Raw genomic sequence first — 11,491 nt, 5'->3', positions numbered from 1 at the left:
ACATTTATTTATACTCTATGAAATTGGGCATATTTCAAGGTGGCAAATGTCAATTATCCATTCTGCATTTTACTTAGTGTTGTAATACGTCTTACAAGGAAAAAAAAAAACACAAAAAACAAGATGTTTGAATCTTCATGCGAGGGAGAAGATTCCTCTCTCCTGTTCCAAATCCAAACCCATATAATTACATTCATGAATCATTTAGAGCCCAAAGACACAGAATAAAAGACAATATGATGTTAACTTCAGTCCACTTGTTTCAGCTCTAGAGAGATGCATGCATTAAACTTGAAGCATTCTATGTTACTGAAATATTTACATCATTGTACATGTGATGTGGAGGAAGTTTCCTTCATATCTTGGAATGGAGATATAATAGATTTCTAGTCTAGGTTCCTATATTTAAAGCAGGTTGTGATTTTTCTCAAATTAGGGAGATATCCTTTGGGGATCAAATTTACCACAACTTCATCCCAGAACAGAGGGTACACTTTTGGGTCTTTTGCATCTAGTTGTATTTTGAATTCAGGAAGGATACCACCATTGTAAATAATAATGGCTTTCATGATTGCAATTGTTGTAGCTGAAAGAAAAACTTGTTTTGATTCAGTTTTCTTGCTCTAATTTCACTTTGCCTTGCAGGTTTTGAGACACGGCAAACATTATACTTCAGATTACACTTACCATAGGAGAGTTGGGTGCCAACAGTATGACATGAATACAATTCACCAGGTTGCAACACAGAAACAAATTCAGAGTATAGTGAACTACCCAGGGGGTCATGTAAGTAGACTTAGAAAGGACATCTCTTCGTGAGATTTAGTGAGTAAGACCCACATCAGTAACACCCCTACCTCTTCACAGGTAAAGGTAGGAGACCCAATAAACCAGATTGAACAAGCAGAAAGCAGTGGGGAAGAAGATCCGCGCATAGGAGTCCATCTTGGCAATACGGATATGTATCCTCCCGTGTCTCCAAGCTCCTGTTCGGCAATCTTCAAAACAGCAGAAAAAACTGGCACAGTCCTTGCCATCCAGACACTCATACCCGTATTCTTCATCTCTCTCTTGAAGGTGTGTGGCATTGTTCATTTGAATGGTTGCTGACCGTGGGCGGATGTCAATGGTAGGGGCCTAAGATGGAGTAGGGAAGCAGAGGGATCAGAGTTAGTTTTACCTGATAAATCCCAGACCGTGTCTCCACAATGTCCCCAGTGTGCAAATGATGAATCTGAAAATGAGTATTCAGGGAATTGCTATGACATCATGATCTACAATGGTGAAATTGAACTTAGAAGGATAGCAGTTGCAGATTTCAAATTTTGAGCTTAAGCAGTGCAGCTGAAAATAATACCACCAAGCTAATAAGCTATAGCAAGAAGATTGAACACCAAAAGAACTCAAAGTTTGAAGATTTAAACCAAACAACTACATGGAATCTTATTCTAGTAAATATTAGATGTGAGGTTGGTTACATGAAGGCATTTAATGGTGTTGCATGTGAGTAGGACAGAGAAATAAAAATGAGTCAATTGTGAAATCAAATTTTGTGTACATGCTTATCTATATAGGCAAATAGTAAACCCCATTACACTGAGCAAATGTGTTAAATGCTTTTAACAGAAAATGTTAAGCTATATATAAATATAGAAGCTTCCTGAGTTTATACCACAATGGTAGGGCTTATACTTTAAAGTAATATAGTACTTTGTCTAACATCACCCTTTAGAAGCTTCAGAATGTCAGTGATATTAAACTACATGTGAGTGAAATTTTTTAAATGTTACTAGCTGTCAAACTCTCTTGAGGATTTGAGAAGAAACTAGTACCAATTAATTAAATGATAATCTTTCCTGCTGCACCAATTATAAAATTTCTAGAAAACTCAATTTATTTAATGTTAATTTGGTAAGTTAGTTTTAGGAATGATATAAATACAAATCCTATTGTCTTTAAATCAGCTATCAGAAAGTTCAGCTGAGGATAGAAATCTCATTGAATATTGTATGATAGAGTTAAAAAGGCCCCTGGATAACCCTGGAAGGAAGGGATGGGTGTTTTAATTTAAAACATTTCAAAGACAGCATCATTTTTGTAGAACCAACATGTGGAGTTCAGGCCAATGGAAATTATTATATGTAGTTATTGAAAAATAATCCTTTTTTGAATTAGGACTTACAGAGTTAAATTTTAGGAAATAAATGGAACTTGGTAGGTACAACCAGTGAAACTGGATTCCATTTTTATCTGCAAAGGAGGGTAAGTCTTGGCTTTGATATTTAATGAGGCCCACTTCAGTAATGACATCTCATAGAGCTTAGAGATTTTTAATCTCATGTTAGGTCAAAACCTCTGAATTAATGTAGGGTTGCTGAATCAACTCTAAAATTCTAAAGAACTTTTTCCATCTTAAATGTGTTATCTCTAGTAGAATGCTTAAATGTCTATTCATAAAAAATAAATAAAACACCATGTAAGCATTAATAGTTAAATCCAGCAGTTGCATGCAGTGAATTTCCATTCCAAAAACATTATACCTTGAAGGAAAACATCCGAAGAAGCTTTGGGTTTGTAGACAGAAAAGAGAATCGCATTTTTTTTTTTAATTAAAAGAAGGAAAAAAAGAAAAAAAAGAGACAAAATAAGATAAATTAAAAATACATTTTGAAAACATAGCAAGTGAAATGAACTGAAATTATAAACACAGAAGGACAGTTTTGAACTTGGGATAAAGTATATGCCTAAAGCTGGAAAATGAAATTTTGGAGATTCCTAGTGAAATCTTTGATAAATTAATCTACAGTGATCTAACTGCAAAATTCAGTACTGCCCACTTGTAAGGAAGCTTTGTTGCCTATTTTCCCTGTATAGAAATGCTGGTTTTATTTTCTGATTATTATTAAGGAGGCCTTAACCAGGAGAGTCTTGACATAATGAACCCAAGAACATATTAAATGGGAAAGTGAAATTTTAGCTTCTCAGTCACAACTTAGACTCTAGCTAGTTCTGATAAATCATCTAATTGGCTTAAAAGGGAAATGTGCATAGAGTTCTTGGGTAATTTGATCTTTGTAGTTTCTTCAATTCCCTTTCTCCTCTGTCAAGTTTTCTCTCTCTGCCATCCTCAGGACCAGGACCCTGGTCTAAGGAATCCAGGTGTTTCTATCTGCGACAAAACCCACTCTGCAATAGAAAGGGCCAAAGGGCTTTTGTCCACTGTCAGCCCTCACTCCCTTGTTACTACTGGCAGGTAATAATGCTGCATGGCGACAGAATCATCTTTTGGGGGGAAAATGAAATGGCAAGTGAAGAAAGGGGAGGGAACAAAAACAACACAACAAGGAAAATAAACTAAGGATAGAAAAGATGCAAAGGGAAAGAGAGGCCATACAGAAAAAGAAGGGGCTGCGTAAAGTGTAGTGATTATTTGGGAAATTGAAGATAAGCATTTATTTTGCATTAATCATGGAAAATAATGATGCATCTTTCTTTACCTGTTATAATGTTTTTACAGTCAAATAACATGTGCCATTTGTCAAATTTCACCTGGGTTTCTGAAGATGCATCAGGATTCAGGCTAGAATCAGTGGTTATAATTCAGCTCCCCAAAGCCCATGGGTCAGAAAGCTAGCCACTGGCATGGCCCTCAGCCTTTAGAGCAGAAGACCAGGAACGGCTGTAAATACAGGAGGGTGGGTGAGTTCCTTTGCCCCATTTTTGGAAAGAAATGGACCTTAACTTTCATCGGGCCTCCTGTGAACCAAACACTGGATTTAAGTGGGCAAATGGGCAGCTACATGCTCTTTTCAGCATCCATAATAGAAAAGTTACTTTAGGCTTTTTTATAATGTGCTTCTTCAACTCTGTTTAAAGTTTGGTGGCAAGGTGAAATCATCTTACCTGTTTCCAAATCACTGAACTCAATCCAGGTTGGTAACTATATAAATCATCAACATCAGCCATCATCATCAATTATAAATGCCAGGTACTATTTAATGTCTTTTACATCCATTACCACATTTATTTTTCACAGCAGCCTCATAAGATATATATAAAATAATACTCATTTATATATGAGAACATGATAACACAGGGAGGCTAAAAATATATATTTTGAGTATAAAACCAACAGAAGTCCTCTGGCAATGCACACACACACTCTAAATGATTTGCAAAAGTATGGTGATCCCTGAAACTTTAAGAACCTATGGCTTCCTATTGGAAAGCACTGGATGAAGGACTTAAAACATCAATAATTTTAAAATATTATAGTTAAGAATCAGACAGCTGAAAGTCAGTGAAACCTAAACTAACAGCTACTAAAAGATGAATGCAGTTTCCTGTCATGGTTATTCTCCCAGTGAAATGAAGAGAGCTACAGTCTGCCTCAGTGAATCTGGTCTCTCCCGAGTTACTCATGAATCCTGGTAGCCTGGCCAAACTCACACGTGCTATCTTCACCTTGGGGACCAGAGTGTGGATAACCCACAGATAGACCGAGCAAGGCCAAACCAAAACAAAACCAGATGATCTTTCTGCATAAAAATGTCAAAGGGCCCAATGAGAAATGATACATACAGGGTTTTTCTTCTTTTTGTCTTTGTCCTTGCTTGGTTTCCGGTTGCTGACAAAATAATGCAGAGTGCCATACTCCACCAAAGCAGAGAAGACAAAGATGAAGCAAACAGATACAAAGAGATCCATCGCTGTGACGTAGGAGACCTTGGGGAGAGACTTCCTGGCAATGGTGCTGAGGGTAGTCATTGTCAGGACGGTGGTGATTCCTGGGGGAAGGCAGGATAAAACAGATCCTGTGACCACACCAGCACATTGGATCACTGTCTCACTGGTGAGACTAAATGTGTTTTGTGACTGCCGAGGAGTGGCCTCAGTTCTGGGAAAGGAGACTTGACTGGAATTCACTCACACTGTTCACAGATATGTACCTCCTGCCTACCATGTGTCATCTACCGTATGTGCTGAGAAATGTGCTAAGAATGTGCTGACTTTGTGCTGAGAAATAAAACAGACAAGGTCTCTGCCCATATGTCCCTTATGTATGCCCATATGTATTTCAGTGAGAGACACCCCACCATGAATCAAGGAAGCAGAGAAAAGTATAATGACAGATTATGGTATGCCCTGTGCAGAAGGACAGGGGCAGTGAGAACTTAGGTGGAAGGCCTGTTTGAGGAGGTGATATTTAAGGTGAAGCTTAAAAAATGAGAAGAAACCAACCTTCTGGCTATTAACACTAAAGTAGCAAAGAGTTGGACACAACTGAGTGACTGGGCTGAACTGACTGAATTAATTAAGGAGAGGTTCTGAAGAAGGGAAACCTGATCTGCTTTTGAATTTTTAGAATACCTGGGATGGGCGGCCAAGTCACAGTGATGCTAGGTAAATAGAACTTACCTAGTTAAGTTATGCAGAGCCTGCATGTGTAAGGAGAAGCCCTCTAAAGGTATTAAATAGAGGAGGTACTTCATGTGTGACTGACATGTTTTGATGTATAAATTCTTTAGAGACTATTATATGATGAAAATAGGCATCTCAGAAGTGATATAACTAGTATTTACTGAAAATGTCCAGGCACTATGATAAGTATTTCATGTGCATTCTCTCTTTGAATCTTTACAGCAGATATTTTCATTTTGATTTTATAGTTGAGGAAAAGGAAGCCAAAAGACAAGCTCTGTGTCAGACAGTAAAGTAGTAGAAAGATGTGAGCACAGAAGTTAAATGTCCGATTTCAAAACATTCCTTTTTCCCATTGTACAACAGTGCCCAAGAAAAATAGTTCTCCCCAGTAATTATTTAACAACAAAGTTAAGACAACCTATATGTATTCACAGCTGTGTTATTTATAACAAAGGCAACATGGATTCAGTACCTGAATAGGTTCTAGCTCCAGTTATAGTAACTTAATTCACTTCAGTATTCTAGGTTTCAGTTTCTGCATCTGTTTGACTATCTTTTTGAAGACCCATCCATTTCTTATCATGCTATGATTTTAATTCAATATTTCTTATCATGACTGGATGCAACTTTTCTGTACTCCAAAAATGGTCTTCCCAAGCCTTTACCATCTATAGCCTTGTGACTTAACATTTTTGTTAGAGGCAGGGGAGAGGGGAAGTTTCTGTTATCTAATGCTGTGTGTTCATTCTATTACTCAGACCAAGATACTTCTAGGAGAGAGTCAATGTCTCTGCCTCAAAGAGCAGTGCTGGGAAACTCAGAAGGAATCAGACACGAGAAACTTGAGGAGCAGGGGAAGGAAGCTACAGAGATTAAGAACAGTATCACCATACAGGAAAAGAGAAATAGGATTTTCTTCTCTCTTTACAACATGGGTACAGAATGCCCCAAAGATGGTTAAGGGGAGCCAGCCACTCTTGAAGAAAGGTTAAGCAAAGAAGGACATTGACTTTTCTCTTCCTAATTGCTCAGGTTTTTTTTTCCAGAGCCATTTTGAAGAGTTTAGGTACGTTTCTACAAACACTTAGCTTAGTATCAGGTTTCTCTAATACACTGTGTGTCCCTGGTGGCTCAGACGGTAAAGTGTCTGCCTACAACGTGGGAGACCCGGGTTCAATCCCTGGGTTGGGAAGATCTCCTGGAGAAGGAAATGGCAACCCATTCCAGTATTCTTGCTTGGAAAATCCCATATACGGAGGAGCCTGGTAGGCTATAGTTCATGGGGTCGCAAAAAGTCGGACCCGACTGAGCGACTTCACTTTCACTTTCTTTCATGAAATTCTAGAGAAGGGAAGGATCATTGTTGGTTAGAAGAACTTCACAGAAAGAAGTAGCCTTTAATAGAGGCCCTCCACAAGGAAAGTGTAGTCATAAAGACTGAGGCCTCTCTCATGTTCCATCATTAGCGATTATGGAGTAATCCATCTCTCTGTCTAGTCTACATACTTTGTGACAACAGACAAAACATGGATCTTGATGTCCATTGTAACCCCATAGTGAATATAGAGCTAGGACTCAATATCTGTTGAATAAATAAAACAATTGAAGAATAGTGTATACATGAAAGATCAAAGAGACTCAACCTACATGTGAAAATAGGAATCCATATTGATGATTTGGGAGGATCATTTTAGTTGTACATAACAGTAGCTAACATTTAAGAATCTCTTCGTTTGACCAGGTACTATGTCAAGTACCTGATATGTATAATAATCCCAGAAAACCCTCAAAATTAGGTAATAAGCACTGTTATCCTTCTTTTTGCAAGTGAAAAACAAAAACAAAACTGAGCACATAAAGAGTAAACCCGTAAGAGATAGAGAGAACCTACAAGCCCAGCAGGTCTGACTTTAAATGCAATGCTCTAAACCACATTGTTGTATTTCCTCTCTATAAACAGGTCCATAATGTGCAGGATGAAGTACCACATTCTTAGGGGCTATTAGGGATTTAGCTATCCCAAATCCCTAGTTTGGGATATGATGTGGATCTGTGAATCTTCCATGTTGTCATGATGGAAACATAAGAGTGGTCTAGCTTCTCAAGTACAAACTGGGGATGGCAGTGACTGCATAAGGTGCTCATGAAGATTAAATTAAATCATAAACATAGAGTGACAATTCCTAGTAAAGTCTCAATAAATAGAAGGTGTTATTATCATTTACTTTAGAGAAGAAAGATCTGCTTCTCAAAGTAAAAAAGCTTCACTTAGGTTGTCTATGTATTAATTGATGTAGAAGTTCTTGATTATACCTAATCACAGCTGATATTTTTGTGGGATAATTTCAAAAATTAATTGGCACTTTTGGTCTTCACTCAGGCCTCAAACCACAAATGACCTATGAGAAGTGAAAATGTCAGTATTCATAGCAGATATCATGGATAAGTTCACTTAAGAAAATTTGGCATGTCTGATATTAGGCTACATGGAAGTTCATCGCAGGCATGTAAAAGAAGAATCTTGAAAAGTTCCTTCAAGATATTTTCAGGTCTGCTTGGAGCCACAGAGAACAGTGAAGAACGGACAAGTAGTAATTCTAACTGATTCACCAGCAACAAGATAGCCTAATGTGTTTTGTTCGATGTGGTTTTTAAGTCCAGTTTTGCTAAGCAAAGAAACTAGACTTCTTTTACTTGAGATAGATGAAAAATATCCATAAGTTTTTTTCAGTTCCTTCAGTCTTGGCATGAAGTAAGCTCTTTAGGCATGTTGCTTCACCCTCATCACTTGGGTGAAAAATGCCAAGAGGTATTTTCCTTGTTTAATCCATCATCCTTGTACCATGATTAAACCTCACCAGCTACCACCTGTGTACTAAACTATACTCAAGTGTTATAACCTACAAAATGACCTCGAATGCTGTGATCTGCACTTAGAAAGCAGTCACACTCTCAGCCACGTGGATATATTTATCTCACTCATCAAACACAGTGGCTCTCTGTTTTGTGGCAATAAACTTTAAGTTCACAGGCATTGATGGTCATCTGGTTCAACTCTTGATTATAAACATTGGAAAAGGTAATTGGACTCAATGATCTAGATCAGTGTTCCTAAACCTAAGCCCAAACCTGATCACACCTTAGAATGACCTGAGGAATTGTTTTTTTTAATCCTAAACTTTTTTTATCCTAAATTCCACCCCACCCCTACCCTACTGTGTGCTCTCAAGAAATTAAATTAGGCATATCCTGGGGTTGGACAAAGGCAGTTGTCCTTTTGAAGGCCCTCTATTGATTTAAATACACAGCTGAACTTAAGAAGCAGTGATTTAGAGACCTGAGACTGCAAAGCTAAAGTGGAGAAACTGACTCAGCTCACCGCCCCACCTTCTCCCAAAAGTGGCCCTTCAACAGGGCTTCACACCCAGAGCCAATCTAGGTCTCATCAGCCAAGGCACACATCTGCTGTCTGCTGGCAGTGGCCTTGTGAGTACCATTTAACTTTACGGCGCCTCTGCTTCCTTAGCTCTAAAAATGTGATAATAACCTTTGTTTTCATTACAGCTTCTACATGCAGTTATTCTAAAGAGCAGGAAGAGCATGAGGACCACAGTGAGGATGACTGGCTATGAGTAAGAGGAGCACCTACCTGCTCTTGGCTCTGTCCCTCCTTCCTCAGCCTACTCACCTTCCTTTCTTTTCCCGCTATGGTGTCTTGCCGGTGAGCACTCAGTGAACAAGTGGTTGGAAATGAGCTAGTACTAAAGCCTTAAGAGAGTTTTTAACCCGCAGGAATCTAGACTTCAAGAGAAGAGACTGATTTGAAATCTTTCCCTTAAGATATTTTTGGGATAGGTAGATTGGAATGCATCAGTGTGCTTGTTCCATCCACTCATAAATGCATACATTACTTGACTAATCACAGAGGTGCCTGCCGTGGATCAGGCGCTGTCCTGGGAGTGAAGACGACATTGACTGATACCCCGACGTGACAGACACAGAAAGCAAGTAGTGTGGTGCATTCTACTCACGATGACAAGTAATCGTCCTAAAGAGTAGCAACATATTTTGGGTTTGTCTTAGCATGTAGCATTAGACAAGATATTATAATTGTTAAATACAGCCTGTAACCTAAAGTACTGCCTGTAACAGAAAAAATCAAAATAACCTTATTTTGAAACAGATGGGAGACTAAATTTGGTTTGGAGAAGAACAAATATGCAAATGATGTCTTTTTTTCCCAGTAATCATTGCTGCTCTCAGTTTTAATAACCTGGTGCAGATCACTTTGTCAGAAAATGACTATAATTGCTAGTATTTCTGAGGCCCTACTATGTTTTGTGCTCTTTGCATGGAGTACCTTATTTAACCTAATACAAACCCCAACAGTTAGATACAGGAAATGATACTTCACATGTGAGTAAAATGTGGTTTGTAAAGACTAAAGGATGTGTCTAAGGCCATACCGTGTATGAGGGTTGAAATCCATTTGTTGGACTTCAAAATCCAAGCTCTTGACTATTACATGATACTGCCTCTAGCCAAAGAGTAGACAGAAAATGTGGTCCTAGTTGTCACACAGATGATGAAAGAGGATAGCAGCCTCATAATTCATTTTTCAATAGATTTAGTTAAGTCTTTAGGAAATATTATGTAGCATGAGAATTCTATTCATGGACCTAGCCTCCAGTGTTCCTGTGAGTCTGTGGCTTTGTAATAATCTTTGAATCCTCTTCCTTATGTGAGGAAAATGATGTGAAACTCCAAGACAGGTATCACCAACAAGAGATTGAGCAAATTGCAAATAATCCTTCATAGGTAATTTTATTTTCTCCAAAATAATCTTTTCAACAGCTCTTCTGTAAAGAGCTAGTTATGTATGTGTATGCCTTCAAATGTCATCACCATAATTATGCATGTTGAAATTAATCAGTAGCGAGTGGTGTGCTAGTACATGTGTAATAACTGATTCCCTAGGAAAAAGGTGCCCCTTATTTTTTGTGTTTATCTATTTCCATGTGTTTATCTCTTTCCATGTTCCAAGCTACCAAACTGGCATCACTAAACACAGTGTTGGGAAAGGATAAATACAACCAATTCTAATGGGTATACAACTGCCCAGAGACCAAAACAAACAAAAAATCTCCTAAAAAGAAGTTTTTTTAATATTTTTATCCACAGTTAATTTATTTAAAAGCTTACTAGACCTGGAGGTCTAGTAGCGAAGATCCCCTGGAAAAGGGAATGGCAATCCACTCCAGTATTCTTGCCTGGAGAAACCCATAAACAGAGGAGCCTGGCAGGTTACAGTCCATGGGGTCACAAAGAGTTGGACATGTCTGACCAACTAACACTTTGAAAGCAAGGAGAGAATTTAGCAAAACAGAACTAAGAAGCTTTAAACACTGTTTCAGTGTGCTAGTTTTAAATAAATGACATTTCTATGTAATTACTAACTGAATTAAAAGCAAATCAACTTAGAAGGGGGAATAAAGATGAGTGTTGTTCAGTACTTACCTTGGGACACTACAACACAAGAACTGTCTCTCACCTAAAGAAGTTCTGGCTGGAACAGCATCCTTATTGATCCAGAAAGATACCCAGGATAGGACAACAATGAGTGTGCAGGGGATGTAGGTCTGGATGGTGAAGTAGCCCATTCTTCTGCTCAGGTCAAAATAGACAGTCATGACCACATAATCCCCTGGAACAGAACAAAGATGGACCATGAAGACCCTTAACAAAACTAGAAAGCATCTGAAAATAAGTTGTCTATCAATCTCATGTGCACTTAAAAGTTTTAATCCACCTGCATTAAGAACAAAAACAACAAAAAGCAAAACCCAGCCTGTATTCACTGCTGTATTTAAAATGGATAACCAATACGGTCCTGCTGTACAGGGCTGGAACTTTGCTCAATCTTATGTGGCAGCTGGGATGGAAGGGGAGTTTGGGGAAAAATAGATACATGTATACATATGACTGAGTCTCTTCCTTGTTCACCTGAAACTATCACAACATTATTAGTCGGCTATACCCCAATACAAAATAAAAAGTTATAAAAAAT

At 38.2% G+C, this 11,491-nt stretch overlaps 1 protein-coding gene across 3 annotated transcripts in view; it reads right to left on the bottom strand.

Moving 5' to 3' along the window:
- Positions 1-348: 348 nt before the first annotated feature.
- GABRG2 (gamma-aminobutyric acid type A receptor subunit gamma2) overlaps positions 349-11,491 on the bottom strand; it is a 118,017-nt gene continuing 106,874 nt past the window's right edge. For 2 of the 3 annotated variants that reach the window (XM_061149486.1, XM_061149487.1), the window contains exons 7-10: positions 10,976-11,128; positions 4,582-4,787; positions 2,541-2,564; positions 349-1,137 (exon numbers count right to left, since the gene is read on the bottom strand). In XM_061149486.1, the coding sequence (XP_061005469.1) occupies positions 862-1,137; positions 2,541-2,564; positions 4,582-4,787; positions 10,976-11,128 (659 nt within the window). In that variant the 3' untranslated portion in view covers positions 349-861. The remainder of the gene's footprint in view (positions 1,138-2,540; positions 2,565-4,581; positions 4,788-10,975; positions 11,129-11,491) is intronic. The other variant, XM_061149485.1, reaches the window with a different exon arrangement.

Source organism: Dama dama, chromosome 9, assembly GCF_033118175.1.
Source record: "Dama dama isolate Ldn47 chromosome 9, ASM3311817v1, whole genome shotgun sequence".
In the NCBI taxonomy this organism is placed as follows: Eukaryota; Metazoa; Chordata; class Mammalia; order Artiodactyla; family Cervidae; genus Dama; species Dama dama.
The sequence above is the reverse complement of the archived record's forward strand: the minus strand, read 5'-3'. Positions and strand labels throughout refer to the sequence as shown.